This window comes from Rhinolophus sinicus, linkage group LG06 (genome assembly GCF_036562045.2).
Source record: "Rhinolophus sinicus isolate RSC01 linkage group LG06, ASM3656204v1, whole genome shotgun sequence".
Taxonomy (NCBI): domain Eukaryota; kingdom Metazoa; phylum Chordata; class Mammalia; order Chiroptera; family Rhinolophidae; genus Rhinolophus; species Rhinolophus sinicus.
In genome coordinates this window covers 86,414,593-86,431,403 of record NC_133756.1, presented here as the reverse complement: position 1 = coordinate 86,431,403, position 16,811 = coordinate 86,414,593, and the positions used below count along the sequence as shown (strand labels likewise).

Sequence of the window (16,811 nt, the reverse complement as noted above, 5' to 3'; positions counted from 1 at the left end):
CAGTGCTGGGGAGAGAAATCTCCATAATTTCTGGTTGTGAAAACCAGTAGAGGCTATGACTGAGTGAGACAGAGGGCAGCTGTACTCACAGGCGCTCCTCTTAAAAGTATCATGCAAGGACTTACCCACCAACAGAATCACTGGCTCTAAGCTCTAGTGCTGGGGCAGCAGCTGGAGAGACAGCAGGGACATATGGGAGTAACTGAGTTGTCTAGCTTGGGATGGGGCTAGAGGGGCAGCTTTTTCCTGGAGGGAGGAGGTGGCAGAGGCCATTTTTCTCTGTTGAGCCCTTCTCCTTCTCAGCTGCCATGTCTGAGTCTCCATCGAATTGGCAAATGTTGTTGGTTCACTACTCCCTGGTAATTTGAGACCCTGCCCCCCACCCAAGTAGCTTCCAGTGGCTTTGGCATACAAAATGCCTTCATTGGCTCATGCTGCAGACTTTCCTAGGGTCTCTCAAAGTTTCGAGGAATGCAGACAAGCAGCATCTGGCTTGAGTGTGCCCTGTACCTCTGGCTGAGCAGCCCTAAGCCTGGCAGTAATGGCAGCCAGCCTTGGTTCAGGGCTTGGCCTTTCAAGGCACTTCCACACATGGCAATGGTGGTGGCCATCTGCCCCAGTTGGGGCACAGGCTGCAGCTGAACTTGACCTGCAGCAGGCCCCCTCCCAGGTGGCCCTAGGACTGGCACTCCTAGTGACCATCCTCCAAACAAGCTGGAGCATTACCCAGCTACCTCCAAGTATGACACACCCAACGGGCGGATTGGGAAGTCCCCAGAGCTCTGCTGAGGCAGATCCTGCTCTATAGGGTCAGCCCCTGCACCACAACAATTCCACTGTAGTCAAGCCCATTCCTCACAACAAATATCCCGAGGGTCAGTCCTTTCCATTGATGTGCAAATAGCAACCAAGGCTCAACTACAATACCATGTTTCCCCAAAAATAAGACCTAGCCGAGCAATCAGCTCTAATGCGTCTTTTGGAGCAAAACTTAATATAAGACCCAGTATTATATTTTAGTATAGTATAGTATAGTATGTTATGTTATGTTATGTTATGTTATGTTATGTTATGTTATGTTACGTTATATTACATTATATTATATTATTATATTATTATATAATATATCATATCATATCATATCACATTATATTATATGGGACCCAGTCTTATATTATAGTAAAATAAGACTGGGTCTTATATTAATTTTTGCTCCAAAAGATGCATTAGAGCTGATTGTTTGGCTAGGTCTTATTTTCGGGGAAATACGATAAGAGGGCACACACAACCCACACAAGAGACACACCTGGAGGCTCAAGTGACCAGGTGATTGCGTCACTGAGCCCCACAGCACACTTACAACATACGGCCACTATACTAAGACCAGAAGACATAGCAGCCCTACCTAATACATAGAAACAAACACAGGGAGGCAGCCAAAATGGGGAGGCAAAGAAACATGTCCCAAATAAAAGAATAGAACAAAGCTCCAGAAAAAAGAAACTAAACAAAATGGAGAAAAATAATCTACCAGACTCAGAGTTTCAAACACTGGTTGTAAGGATGCTCAATGATCTCAGGGAGAACTTCAACAAAGAGATAGGAAACATAAAAATTGAGATATAAAATATGAAAAAGAACCAGCCAAAAATGAAGAATACACTAACAGAAATGAAGAATACATTACAGGGAATCAACAGTAGATTAGATGAAGCAGAGGATCAAATCAGTGATTTAGAAGATAAGATAGCAGAAAACACCCAATCAGAACAGCAAAAAGAAAAAGTCCAAAAAATGAGCATAGTTTAAGGGGGTCTGTAGGAGAACATCAAGCGTATACCAACATTTGCATTATACAGGTACCAGAAGGAGAAGAGAGAGCAAGGAATTGAAAATTTATTTGAAGAATTAATGACAAAAAACTTTCCTAACCTGGTGAGGAAAATAGATATACAAGCTCAGGAACCACAGAGAGTCCCAAACAAGATGAACCCACACAGGCCAACACCAAGGTACATCATAATTAAAATGCCAAAGGTTAATAGCAAAGAGAGAATCTTAAAAGCAGCAAGAGAAATACAGTTAGTTACCTACAAGAGAGCTCCCATAAGACTGTCAGCTGATCTCTCAACAGAAACTTTGTAGGCCAGAAGGGATTGGCACAAAATGTGATGAAAAGCAAGGACCTACAACCCAGATTACTCTACCCAGCAAGCTATCATTTAGAATCAAAGATAAAGAGCTTCCCAGACAAGAAAAAGCTAAAGAAGCTCATGACCACCAAACCAGTATTATAAGGAATCTTAGAGGGACTTCTTTAAGATGAAAAAAGAAAAAAAATATATGAATAATAAAATGGCAATAACTATATACCTATCAACAATTAGTTTCAATGAAAATGGATTAAATGCTCCAATCAAAAGATAGTGGAGCTGAATGGATAAGAAAACAAGACCCTTACATATGCTGCTTACAAGAGACTCACTTTAGATCAGAAGGCACACAGACTGAAAATAAAGGGATAGAAAAAGATATTTCATGAAAAGGGAAACAAACAAACAAACAAACAAGCAAAAAAGCTAGGGTAGCAATACTTATACCAGACAAAATAGACTTTAAAGCAGACTATAACAAGAGACAAAGAAGGACCTAGTAATCCCACTTCTGAGTATTTATCCGAACAAACCCAAAATGGTACTTTGAGAGGCGTGTTCATCCATATGTTCTTTGCAGCATTATTAACAATGGCCAAGATATGAAGGCAATCTGGGTGTCCCTAAATGGATGAATGGATAAAGAAGAGGTAGTACATACATACAATGGAATATTACTCAGCTCAGCCGTAAAAAAGAATGAAATCTTGGCATCTTCAACAACATGGGTGGACCTAGAGGTTATTGTGTTGAGTGTAATGCGTCAGAGAGCAAAAGACAAATGTCATATGATTTCACTTATAAGTAGAATCTAAAGAACAAAGTTAACAAACAAAATGGAAACCAACTCCTAGCCACAGAGAACATTTTAATGGTTGCCAAATGGAAGGGGGTTAGGGGTAGATAAAAAGGGGAAGGGATTAAGAAGTACAAATTGGTTGTTACACAGTAGTCATGGGTATGTGGGGTGTAGCATATGGAATATAGTTAATAATACTGTAATAATTATATATGGTGTCAAATGGGTACTAGACCTATCGAAGTGATAGATAGGAGGGGGTTGGGGGCAGGGTAAAAGCAGTGAAGCAATTAAGATACAAATTGGTAGTTACAAAATAGTCATGAGGATGTGAAGTATAGGGAATATAATCTAATATACTAATAATACGGTAATAACTATGAATAGTACCAGGTGGGTACTAGTCAGAGGGATCACTTCCTAAATTATATAAATGTCTAACAACTATGCTGTACACCTGAAACTAATGCAAAATAATGTTGAATATCAACTCTAATTGAAAAATTAAAAAGGAGGATAAAAGATAAAGAAGAATAAGAGGTTCAAAGTTCCAGGTATAAAACAAATAAGTCTTGGTGATGTAATGTACAGCATAGAAATATAGTCAATAGTATTATGATAGCGTGGTACAGTGTCAGATGGTTGCTGGACTTATCATGGTGATCACTTCTTTAGCATAGGGAATATAATCAATAATGTGGTAATAACTCTGTATAGTGCCAGGTGTGTTGTGTTAAATAACTATGATGTACACCTTAAACTAGTATAATATTGTATTTTAGCTATATTTTAATTAAAAAAAAAAAAGAAAAGAAAAATGTCCAGTATACATTTTCTCTTGGCTGTGTGTGAGAGCCAGGGACACATTTTCTAACTTCAGCTTAAAGACTGAAGCTGGGTCAAGGAAAGTCTCAGGGACCTGCCTACAGACGGGAGTTTCTAACTGATCCTTGGATGAACCTACCTCTTATCTCTTCTAGTCCGATTCATAGTCCTGTCCAACAACTACCTGCAGATCCGGGGCATCAAGAAAACAGATGAGGGCACTTACCGCTGTGAGGGCAGGATTCTGGCGCGGGGGGAGATCAACTTCAAGGACATTCAGGTCATTGTGAATGGTGAGCTGATCCGTTCTTCCTGCTCTCTTCAGTGCTACAGCTGTGGTCCCCAAAATCATCCTCTTTAACTTCCTCTTTGATCTATAAAATATATCCTGTGCTGACTCACTCGTCTATCTCAGTTGAACCCGCCCCCCCTCCCGGTAGCCTCTGGCTTGGTTTTGTTTGGTTTGTTGTGGTTGTTGATGTACTTTCTTTCCTTTTGGATGTCCCTCAACTATGGGGACTTCTAGTGAAGTTTTTGCATGTCCTTCATTGTCTTGAAGCACTAGAAACTTTCTTCATGCTTATTAGTAAATTCTTAATCATCCTTCATTGTCCTTGATGTTACCGTAATTGCGAAGTTAGTCCGCTGGTTCAATGTTCAAAGAAAATATTATAATCAACTCAGGCCTTAGAATAGTCAGGATCATAGTCCATGGGCTTATTAATCTTAATTTGCAATGTCAAATAAATACACCCATGGAATCGATCTGACATTTACAGGATGTTTACAGGAAATTATAATGTCAGTACTAAGAAAATAAGTAAATCACGGTTGAATTGTTTTGGGTATTGATTATATTTTTTGCCAAACTCTCCCCCTCTCATTCCTTCAGTAAAACAGTTTGTGCACAAGGTTGTTTATGACAATCTCAGAGAAATGTCACTCTGGTGAGCTGGTGTATTTTGAATGGATATTAACCATTTAACCAGTGGGAACAGGAGTTTTCAACTTTTTCCAGTATCAACAGCGCCCTTTGGAGCACCAGCTTCCACTAGCAGCTTCCACCAGCTGTGGTAGTTGTAAGTTGAGTACGCATTGGTTGAGAAAATATATATGTGCATTGGATTCCTTCCTTTTCAGTTTGCGGGCCAGAGGGCATGGCCTTGGAGGCCCTCTTTGGAAGGTTGGTGGATGATAAAGAGCTACTATAAACTAAATACCATTTTGAAATGAATAAAACGTATTAATATAGCTTCTAAAGCTATATTATTGAAAAACAATATCATATAGTGTTATAAAACACTAATGTGTGTCATGGGTGAATTATTTTCAGTTTACAGTAATGATTTAGTACACGCCTGAATTCAGATCCCTTACACTAACGGCACAGCTGCCCGGGACTCTTGCCCCCAGACAGTGACCCTCTGACCTGGACACCCTGGAAGTACCTCTTCTCCAGGCCACTGGGTTCTTCCAAGTTGTCACAACCTCCCCTGACAGTCCTTCTCTCCTTCAGTGCCACCCACTGTCCAGGCCAGGCAGAGCATAGTGAATGCCACCGCCAACCTTGGCCAGTCTGTCACCCTGGTGTGTGATGCTGAAGGCTTCCCGGAGCCCACCATGAGCTGGACAAAGTAAGGCACATGCTTTTCATTGGGGTCTAGTGGAGAAGGGGACAGCATAGGGCCTGCTCCATGTTGGCTTTGCAATGGAACAGGAATGGACTGCTTGGAAATATATCAACTCTAGGGGCACAATGGACTGTATGGTTCTCCTGCCTTGTGCATTGGATTCCTTCCTTTTCAGTTTGTGTGCCAGAGGGCATGGCCTTGGAGGCCCTCTTTGGAAGGTTGGTGGCTGCACCTTACAGCCCTTGGACAGAATCAGAGGTTTGGGTGGAGGAATCAAAGGTATACGTGGAAATATATTTGCCATCTGAACTTTCTGTGAAGACTGAGTCTTTCCCATGGACTAGGACTGCATTTTTATGAAAATGAATTAAAAATAAATATCTTACCTCTGTGGTCAAAATCATGGTACTTTGCATTTCTGTACTCTGTAGGGATGGAGAACAGATAGAGAATGAGGAAGACGAGAAGTACCTCTTCAGCGACGACAGTTCGGAGCTGACCATCAGGAAGGTGGATAAGAATGATGAGGCTGAGTACGTCTGCATTGCCGAGAACAAGGCTGGAGAGCAGGATGCGTCCATTCACCTCAAAGTGTTTGGTAAGGACCGTGGGGGTCAAGGTCACTGCTCTGCCACAATTCCTCTTACCCTATGCTCTCAATCCATCAGCAAGAGCCTGTCAATTCTGTCTCAGAAGCTATCCCAAATGCAGCCCTTCTTGCCAGCTCCACCATCAATACCCTAGACCAAGCCATCCTCCACCTCTCCTGGTCAATGAGACAGCCTCCTATCTGGTCTCCCTGCCAGCTATCGGTCCCCTTCAGCCCCGCCTACACACACTAGCAAGAATGACCTTAAATGCCACTCCTCTGTTTAAAATCCTCCCATGGCTTCCTATTGCGACCAGAATAAAATCCAGAGTCCCTCCCATGGCCCATAGGACTAAACTTGAGCTAGCCCACCTTTCTTTCTGACCTCATCTTTCCTCCACTTTGTTCCACATTTAAAACTCTTCAACCTCTCCGGCCTCCTTTCTGTCCCTCAGACACATCAAGCTTGTTCCCTGCCTCAGGGACATTGCACTTGATGTTTTTTCTGCTTGGAATATCATTCCCCAGATCTGCTTCCAGCTGCCTTCTTCTCATCCATCATTCAGATCTCCACTCAACCACCTTCTCAGTGAATTCTCCCCTCACTGTGCTGCCTAATGCAGCCCCCTTATCACCACAAGTCCCACCCACCTCCAGTAACCTCTTGCATTAATCTTACTATGTCTTTGTCACGCACTCATCAGTACCAGCACTGACCTCATTTACATATTTGTTTTGGGGATTGTTTGTCTCCCGCCTCCACTAAATGTGTAGACTCTTAAGATGGCAGAGTGCTTGCCGGCTGTCTTATACATTGCTTTATTTCTGACACTCCAAACAGCGCCAGACTCATAATAGGCCCTTGGTAAATATGAGTGACCAACTGGTTGCCGATGTCTCCCTTTGCTTCTATCCCTGGCCTGTTTGAAACAGTATCAAGAGAGTCATGAAAAGAGCCCCACATCTCTACTCGCTTGGTCTTTATAAATTCAGTAAACTTCATTCATTTAGAACTGAAATATATTTTGACCTGACCTTGGAAAAAGAATCTGCGGCAGAAAAATATTTAACCTAGTGGCCCTCAACTCTCTCTGTTCATCTTTTTAAAAACCACAGATATAAGCTCATCCACCGTCGATGGTGCTGCTAGAACAGACACCAGAGAGGAAGCTGGGGTGCATGCAGCTTCCGGGGTGTTACAATGTGCGCCTGTGAACCTGTCTGGGACCTGCTTGTTTAACCTGATTAGGAGAACTGATCTGTGTTTATGAACAGACACCTTTGAAAATCAAGTGTTTACGTGCAATTGGACTTGCTAATCACAGAGGAATTCTATTTATTCATTAATGACGATTCGGTTTAGAAACAGGTATCAGTGTGGTTCAGATTACCTGCATATCCTTGAGAGTGAAAGCTAAACTTCTTAGGAAATATTTTTGACGGTCTTTTCTCTAATTCTGACTAGTCTTCTCCAGTCATTCTGATGGTAAGTCTTTCCATATTATAGAGAAAGATGCATTTGTTCATTTATTCCTTCATTTAACAAATATACAGAGGGTGCCAAAACAATGTATACACATTTTAAGAAAGGAAAAAAACTGTATTAAAATTGTAATACTCAATATATACCAATAACAAAAGATGAATACAAGTCATGTGCATACATTGTTTTGGCACCCCCGGTATATTGAGCACCATTGCTGCTAGACAAAGGCACTCAGAGATATGGCCCTTTGACCCTGAGATGCACGAGAAAGGCAAACATATAAGCATATGAATTATAATAATAGTGTCCGCCAACAACAGTTGAGTCCAGCCATTGCCAAGATTACAAAGATGAATACATGCACTCTGTTCTCATCTGTGGGACCACAGGCTAATGGAGATTGCCAACGCTGACATTTCTAATGACAGTCCATTATCATGACTTCATGACAGCAATATGCACAGTGTTTTATAAGACAAGATCTCTGTCTGATCCTGCATGGCAGTAGCTAGAGAAGTCTTTGCAAACGATGAGCTATTTCACCAGCAGGCATTTCCCAGAAGAGGAAGGATGGGAGAGCATTTCAGGCCACACGTGCACAAGCAGAGGCAGGAAGGGTACACGGGCTGAATGCGAGCTCCTTGTGGACGGGGACTGTGTCCGTTCTACTGACAGATGTATCTCCAGTGCCTAGAACAGTGCTTGGCTTATACTAGGCTTTCGTATTTGAATAAATGAGGGAATATCAGTTAGTTTTATGCGAATGAAGCATAGTGTAGGTGGCAGACAGATAAGCCTAGAAATGGGTCATCACTTGTCTTCGGAAATTCTTTTAGATATTAGTCCCATAAAATACTAATAATAATAATATCAAACACAAAGTGAGCACTTACAGTGTGCCAAGCACTATGTGAAGTGCTTTCCATAAATTAGCTCTTTTAATCCTCAGGTTGATTGAATTATTATCCCCATGTTACACATGAGGAAACAGCAGAGAGGTTAGGTGCCCTACCCAAGGAACCAGACTTGAAATGCAGGCTTTTAAATCCATTCCTTGAGCTGGCAATGGTAGTTAGTACTCCATGAAACCCAATTTAACACATACTCTATCTGAATTACATATGGAATGATTGATAATACCAAAATTAGCGTACTCTCCCTTTACTACCATGGATAACATGGTTTCACTATGAAAGTACACTCAATTCTAACTCAACTGGTCAAGAACAGATCTTGGCTTCTCTTCAGGCCTCTCTAATGGAGAGCCTCTCTGGCTACCCCAAGAAGGAGGTGTGGGGAGTGAGTCAGGAGCCTTTTAGGGCTCATGTAGAGTGAACAGAGTGGGTAAGGTCAAGGGAAGGCGGTAACAAGGTAGGAAAAGAAGGTTGCAGGAACTGTGGCAAGGCAGGATTTGTCTTTCCATCCACCTCCCTCACCACACATCCCCTCATATCCCCTCCTGCATCTCTCTCTCTCTCTCTCTCTCTCTCTCTCTCTCTCTCTCTCTCTCTCTCTCTCTCACACACACACACACACACACACACACACACACACACTCCACTACCACAGTTTCTTTCCCAAGACTACAGCAGGGGTGATATACCTTGGACAGCCCAGTAGAGCAAACAAAGGAGAGGTGGCCAGACTCCTACAGAGACAGGTAAGAAAACCATAGGCTCGTAGGGTCCATGTCTAATGTAGCCCTCATCCAGAATGAGAATCCTCTTCCATCGTATCCAGAGGACAGTTCACATAGCCTCTTTGAAATAACCTGTACTCCATATACACACACTCTGTTCCTCCTCCATTTCACATTCTTAACCTCCTTTCTCTCTGCCACTTTTGGCATCCCCCATTGGTTTAGGAGATTGATACTAGGGCCCGATGGGAAGGGGCCAACTAGCCAGGCCTTCATCTTTCTTCCATCCTTTCTCTCCATCTCCTCTGGTTTACCAGCACTAGGGGGAGAAATGGGGCAGGTTTCCCAGTAGCAGCAGAGTCTGCAGCAGTGAGGTAGGAGAGCAAAGAAACCTGTCGCTTAGCTAGTAAAGAAGTGCTCAGAGGGGGCCGGCCGGGTGGCTCAGGCGGTTAGAGCTCCATGCTCCTAACTCCGAAGGCTGCCGGTTCGATTCCCACATGGGCCAGTGGGCTCTCAACCACAGGTTGCCGGTTCAACTCCTCGAGTCCTGCAAGGGATGGTGGGCTCCGCCCCCTGCAACTAAGATTGAACACGGCACCTTGAGCTGAGCTGCCGCTGAGCTCCCAGATGGCTCAGTTGGTTGGAGTGCGTCCTCTCAACCACAAGGTTCGAGTCCTGCAAGGGATGGTGGGCTGCGCCCCCTGCAACTAGAAACGGGAATTGGACCTGGAGATCAGCTGCGCCCTCCACAACTAAGACTGAAAGGACAACAACTTGAAGCTGAACGACACCCTCCACAACTAAGATTGAAAGGACAACAACTTGACTTGGAAAAAAGGCCTGGAAGTACACACTGTTCCCCAATAAAGTCCTGTTCCCCTTCCCCAATAAAATCTTAAAAAAATAAAAAAGAGAAGAAGAAGAAGAAGAAGACGTGCTCAGAAATCCTGTGGCTTCAAGAAGGGATAGCAATTAATATGGAAGGGGCTTATCTAAATTCGGACTACTGTGATTGCACCTAACTGACATCAGTTTCTTCCTAACAAGGGGGCACATTCTAGCATGCATTGCTCTAGTTGTCAGCCAGATGCCCTTCTTACTAATTGCATCCTTTTTACTATTTGCATCCTATCTACCTTAAAATTTCCATTGCTCCTCTCCCTCGGGGAAGGTCTCCCTAGCTAACCCCTGAGGACCCTTGCGAGTTACAGCAAAGGACAAACAGGTCGGAAGGAAGGTGCACCTGGTCATATCCAACCTCTCAGTTCACAGAAGCAGAGCCCTGCAGCCCTTCTGGAGTTGCAGGAACCCACACTGGGGTGAGAGTAGACAAGGCTGGATCTCAGTGGCAGGGTGCAGAGCTGTGGACATGCTGGAAGAGGAGAGCAGGCATGCTTGGACAGCTGTGCTCACAGGGGCATCTGTGGGGAGAACTGCAATGAAACAATCGGAGACATCAGGCCCCATGGTGGCAGGTGGAGAATAGACCAGAGATCCAAAATCAAGGGCCCACAGCAGAGGTCAATTAAGATGTGCAAGTACCATCTGCACATGAAACCTGGACAGATTCTTCTAGATGAACCGCTCTATCAATGTTTTGTGTTTATTAAAGCAGAATCAAGGGCCCCAGTTTGGAGCATGGATACAATCATTAGTTTATTAGCCTACTTGGGGTTACTGTATAAATTTGAATATAAAGGAAATGCATTTCTTTCAAAAATTATGCATAATTCTGATTTATTTATTTTTTGTCTGTTTATCTAGCCTGGCCTCTTTTCTCTGTTAATGAAATAAGTTACATTCGTGCAGTGTTATCTTTTCTCTATGGAAGATTTAGCAATTTCAGAGTATAATTGTTTTAAATTGGGAAAATTCAATTTTCTCTAATGTTTTAGCATTTAGCTCTGCCTTGAATGCTTGTGTTTTCTTGCATTACCCAAAACATTTGGAAAATGAACTCATCTCAACTCATCTCCTTCCCATTCCCAGCCAACTCCACAACCCCAACCAGTTACTCGCCACATTTCCTTACTTGAGTTAATGCTAACACAACTTTTCTAGTCATGAAGAATCTCAGAGTCATTTGGCTCCTTCTTTTGTTTCTTGCCATCCCTGCTTGACCTCTGCTCACTTGCCACTTCCCATAAAACTTTTCTTTAGCATCTTCTGGAAGCTGTCCTTTCTGTTTCCCCTGAGACGACGTCATTCAGGACTGTGTTACATCACATCTGGGGCACTGCCAGAGCTTCCTAATTGGTTTTCCCACCACAAGGTTTTCTCCATGCTAAATCATCTTGAATTTTTTCTAGACTTACTCTCTTGTAATACAAACGATCATTTCATTCCTCTGATCAAACACTGTCAGTGGCCGTCTACCTACCACCGGATAAAATTCAAGCAAAAGCTTTAACGAGACAATCAAGACTTTCTCTGCCTGGGTCGAGCATTGTCTCCCTCTGCTTTGATACGCAAACACCTGACTCATGACATACGCTCTCTTCCCAATCCTCTCGTCACACATTCTGGCTTCCTTACTTTCTTTATTCAAGCAGTTTTCTATATGACTCCATCTCCATGCCAAAGTCTCACCTACTGAATGTCTTGTGGCCCGGCCCACAAGCTGTGTCCTCATGAAGACTCCCCCTCTGCTCCAGGGCCCCTGTACTCACTGCCCTTAGCGCTCTTAACATACAGGATGTTGTCATGTGTCTGCTTCATGGGAAGCTCCTTGGGGGTTCAGCCCTTTATTTCATACAACACCCAGAAAAGAGCCTTATACTTCGTAAGTAGATAACCTTTGTTGTATGGGTACATGATATCATTTAAACCTGGAAAGCGAAAAAAAAATCAGATGAACTTATAGGAATGTTTTGTCTTTTCAGCAAAACCCAAAATCACTTACGTAGAGAACCAGACTGCCATGGAACTGGAGGAACAAGTCACGCTTACCTGTGAAGCCTCAGGAGACCCTATTCCTTCTATCACCTGGAGAACTGCCACCCGAAACATCAGCAGCGAAGAAAAGGTATAATGTCACCCAAGAGTTTCAGGGCCGTGGAATGCAGACTCGAAGCCTCATGAGTCTGCCCCATGCCCAGTTCTCTTCGGTGAGCCAGAAGATGGGATGTGGCCTCCCTCCTCCAGCCCGCCTGGATGCAGCCTATTCAGCATCCCCTGGCAATGGAAGGGCACAGTTCCCTGCATAAATTTGCAGGGATGCGATATTAGTGGGTATGGTCCAGTTAGACATTCTGGGGAGGAAGGGGCTAGTGATCTTCAAACGCAGGGCTATGGGGCAGTGAGGAACAAGGCCAAACTACGGTCCTGGTGCTCCAGGTGGTTTCACCCTCATCTCAGGAGCACCTACGGAAATGTCTCCCAGAAATCATAGGGATCAGAATGAGCCCTTTTCCTTGTGTTTCGTTTCCTCACGCTATAAATGCACTATATGCACAAAAGCTTGGTTGCCCATGAGTCTGCCTGTATTCTTGGTCACATTTGTATATCATTTTGATTCAAAGGCAAAAATAATTAGCAGTTTCTACATGACGATGATTGCACTGGGCTCTACAACACAGTCTCTGAGAGTGTAAGAACAAAGCAGCAACCTTCTCGACAAATTTCAATGACTGGGAAGATTTAACTTTAAAGCATGTGGACATATAGGCCACCGGAAAACTCTCTTTATTATTGACAATATATAAAAATTGAGGTGACCCCACATCATGTAGCACTTTGCTATTGAGTGCGCCAAAAGCAGGAGGAGGAAGAAGCTTGGGTTTAAAGCAACTTAAACCGTCGTATGGCACTTCTCCAATCTCATCTCATATATCCTGTAGTAATGGGCTGCATTTCAGTTGGCCAAAGCTTTGTCACCTATTCAGAAGTAATGGACTTAGCTTTAAAGGATGTTTGTAATGGATTGCTTATTGACCAGATGTCAGAAATGATAGATATTCACTCTTCTGCCTGCCTAAAGGAAATCCCTAGAGAGGGTAAACTCAAAATAAAGCCCCAAAAAAAGATAGTGTGGGATACCAGAGCCAAATTTGGGATCTGCATTTAACGAACTGATTTCTGTCTCACTAATAGAAAACAAAACTAAATCAAAAGGAACAGAAATTACTGTTCCAAAACCCTACTACTTTTGTAAGTCTTACCTCCAGAGTTGAATTCAACTTAACAAAAGCTCAACCAAGGAACTGCTAAGTATTTTTGAAACTCACATACGCTGTTTGATATTGTGAAAACCAACTGGATTAAGAAATGTGGTGTTTACTTGGATACTTTCTTTATCAACGTTGGATTAAGCCCTCAGCTCAGTTTTCAGCTCTCATCGTGTGTGCTACATGGATTGAATGTACATTTCAGGGCTTAAAACACCGGGCTGCTTCTTGACAGACCTTTCTACATCAGGCTTCAGAGTAGATTTGTCCAGAATGACCTAGTGTATGTCTTTGACCTGCAGTGAAGGACAGAAATAATATCTATCCCAGATGAACAATGTTTTTAAATTCTATATCTTTTCTAGGAATAGCTCAACAGCCAAGCTAGACCCCGAAAGGTTATTAAGATTTGTGCCTACCGCAGGTCCTTTAATAGGTTGGCACTTCTGGCTTGTATCTGTGAATTCATTTTTATAGAATGAGAACAAATAACCAGGCACTAAAACAGACTCATATTTACCAAGTATTGAGACCCAAGGTGTCCAGCAGAGACCATATCAAGCCAAGTAGACTCTGTATAATTCAGTTATCAGTGTAGGTCATTTGTCTCAATCAGATAATTATTTAAGCCCAACCTCATAGGTTGTATTGTGGTTTCTTTTACTATGGACTGCCTTCAGGTTTACGTGAAGTAACATTACTGGAACATGAATGAATCGATGTTAGAACAAGCCCTCCAACTCAGCCAGTGATGTGACAACAAATTAACATATCTAAGTGAAACCCTGTATAGAAAAGTTGCCATTTCTATTACTAATTATATAGTTCATCTTATACTATGGATAACTAATAACTAGGAAAACAAAGCTGGCCTCCTCATGGGTGTGTTGGACTCCAGATAATAAATGTCAGTGTTACTTTGGCGGCTGTTCCTCATCTACTCCTCCAACTGAAGTAGCGTGATATATAATTAGATATCAAGATGATTAGAGTCACTTAATTGTAGGAGTGAAGAAAATGATTTTCTTTTTAAAATCAGGACGATATGCTAAGCAGATAAGAATAGACACTTGTATCTAATTGCTAAGGTAAGAAAGACTCCTGAGAATTACATCACATAAGATGCTAGAATCAGAGAAGGTTGGAAGGAAGGCCCCCTTTGAGATTTTCTAGTCTTACCCAGCACCCCTTCCTAGCATATCTGTGGAAAGTCACCCAGCCCCTGCCTGAAAGGTGTCAGTGCCAGTCTTCTGCAGGATAGCTGGCCAAGGCTGATGGTCAGGAAAGTCTGCTTCCTTCCCCTTCCACTTCTCAGTCTTCCTGCCTCCGCCACTCAGTCTTTACATGAGAGCCATTAAAGTAGCTGCTTGATTTTTCTTTAGTCAGTCTGTTCGTCTTCCCTCTAACTCACCCTTTACCTTACTACGTAATTGTCCTATACTAGTTCGTTAGTGCACCATTAACATTTTGTGGTGCCCAGTGTCACTACTGCAGACTTCCAGGGGGTTATTGCTCCCTTGATCTGGACACTGTAATGCAGTTAAATTTGCATTAGCCTTTAGCAGTTTCCTCATCCTGTTGCCTCATATTGAGCTTGCGGTCAACTAAAATGTTCAGGTCTTTTTTATGTGAACGGCATTTAAGCCACATATCCCCTATCCTGTTCTTATACAATTGATTTTTTAACCAATCATGCAGAATTTTATATTTATTTCTGTGAAAAATTGTGTTTTGTTGGTTGCAACCCAGTGTTTCTCACTGGGGTCACTATGACAATTTGGGAAGACTATTCCTTAGCCGGGATTGTCTTGTGCATTGCAAGATATTTAACACCCTCCTCCCCTTCTCCCTAAATGCCAGTAGCCACCTCTAATGCTTGTGATTACCAAAAATTCCACATGTACAGATGCTCCCTGGCTTGAGAACAACCATTTGAGTCCATCTTTCCGATAGTCAAGAGTGGTTTTCATCAGAACTGTCCTTTAGAGGTCTGTGGGTCCAGGGAATTTCAACCCACCCATACCCCACTATTGTGTATATATATACAGAGGGTGCCAAAAAAATGTATACACATTTTAAGAAAGGAAAACTGTATTAAAATTGTAATACTCAATATATACCAATAACAAAAGATGAATACAAGTCACATTTGACTTCTGCAATTACAAGAGGAGCTCAAAGTGGTTAACATCAGCGTCCAGACAGTTCTGATTACCGCGAACTACTGCTTGAGAACTGTTGACCAAAGTGTCCACTTGTATACATTTTTTGGCACCCCCCCGTATGTATATATAATGTATTTATTCATAAAGTAATGAGGTCTAACAGTCAATGGTGACCCCCTTCTAAGTTCAAGTCTTAATGGCAGGCAATGCAGTGGTCTTCCCCATGCAACTGTCATCTAGCATTTGTATTAGCTGTTGCTTTCAACCTTATATGAACACATACTTGAAATATCTTTGTCCAAGTCACTGGTAAAAACGTTGACTGGGACAGGGTCAAGTACAGAGCTCTTAGAATGCCACCAGAGCTTCCCTTTGGGCCACTGGCTCAGAAGACAGAATACCTAATGCCGTGGTGTTCTCTCATGATTTTGATGACTTTCATGGAAGGCTCAATGATACCTTTAATCAAGTTAGTTACAATATAAGCTAATTAAAACAATTTGGTCTTTTACTTCATTTAGTTGAATCTGGTATTACCCTTCTTAAGAGAAGAGGGGAAAAAAGGCTTTCAACCATAGATATGTAGTTAGTGACTTTCTAATGATATGCTGATGTTTTTCTTCATTAAAAAAAAAAGCAAACACCAGTACAGTGCCTGTCTGTCACACCTTATCTTTGACCGTGTCTCTAGGTTCAGTCCAATTATGCATTGGAGATTAATTATTATCAAGCTGCTAAGCTTTAGCTAGTGGAGTTGGTCGTGCTCAACAACTGATAATAGTTAGACTAAGTTTGGGTCATTAAGATCATTAGAATAGATCATCTGTCTGAAAGTTAATTCATTTATTAGTGGTCACTATTATGTTGACACAAAAAAACAAACATATTTGAACATCCCAGTGGGTCAGTTTGATCAATGTGTATGGAAGCCATTGTGATAACAAATGCAAAAAGTGTGTGCATGCACGTCATTTCATTAGTATTCCCACCCAGACTCCTTTTACCTATTGCCAGGTATGTAAGTGAGTGGTACTGAATTCCAGGTACCATTTGCATATTGAGTGAGACCTCTGGATGATGATTTGCATCATGTATCCCTGACAGAACAAATGCGTTGTGTGCTTATTTGAACTTGCCTTTGAAATGACTGGTAAAGAAAGGCATGTGAAGCCTTAGTGCTTAAGGAAAAGGAAAGGGGTGAAGAGTTGAGATCAAAAGAGATAAACAGAAAAAAAAAGAAAAGCATTTAATGAACCTTGAATCTTGAGCTGACCGAGTAGCCCACAAATAAGAGAAGCCTTTTGAAATCCTGGATTCTCTGCAAACTGGAGCTTTTTATCACCAGGAAGAATCCCTCA

At 42.3% G+C, this 16,811-nt stretch overlaps 1 protein-coding gene across 31 annotated transcripts in view; it reads left to right on the top strand.

Moving 5' to 3' along the window:
* The window catches only part of NCAM1 (neural cell adhesion molecule 1), a 308,388-nt gene that overhangs the window by 244,031 nt on the left and 47,546 nt on the right, over positions 1 to 16,811 (top strand). For all 31 annotated transcript variants that reach the window (XM_019753325.2, XM_019753318.2, XM_019753323.2 and 28 more), the window contains exons 5-8: positions 3,933 to 4,070; positions 5,294 to 5,411; positions 5,840 to 6,006; positions 12,005 to 12,147. In XM_019753325.2, the coding sequence (XP_019608884.1) occupies positions 3,933 to 4,070; positions 5,294 to 5,411; positions 5,840 to 6,006; positions 12,005 to 12,147 (566 nt within the window). The remainder of the gene's footprint in view (positions 1 to 3,932; positions 4,071 to 5,293; positions 5,412 to 5,839; positions 6,007 to 12,004; positions 12,148 to 16,811) is intronic.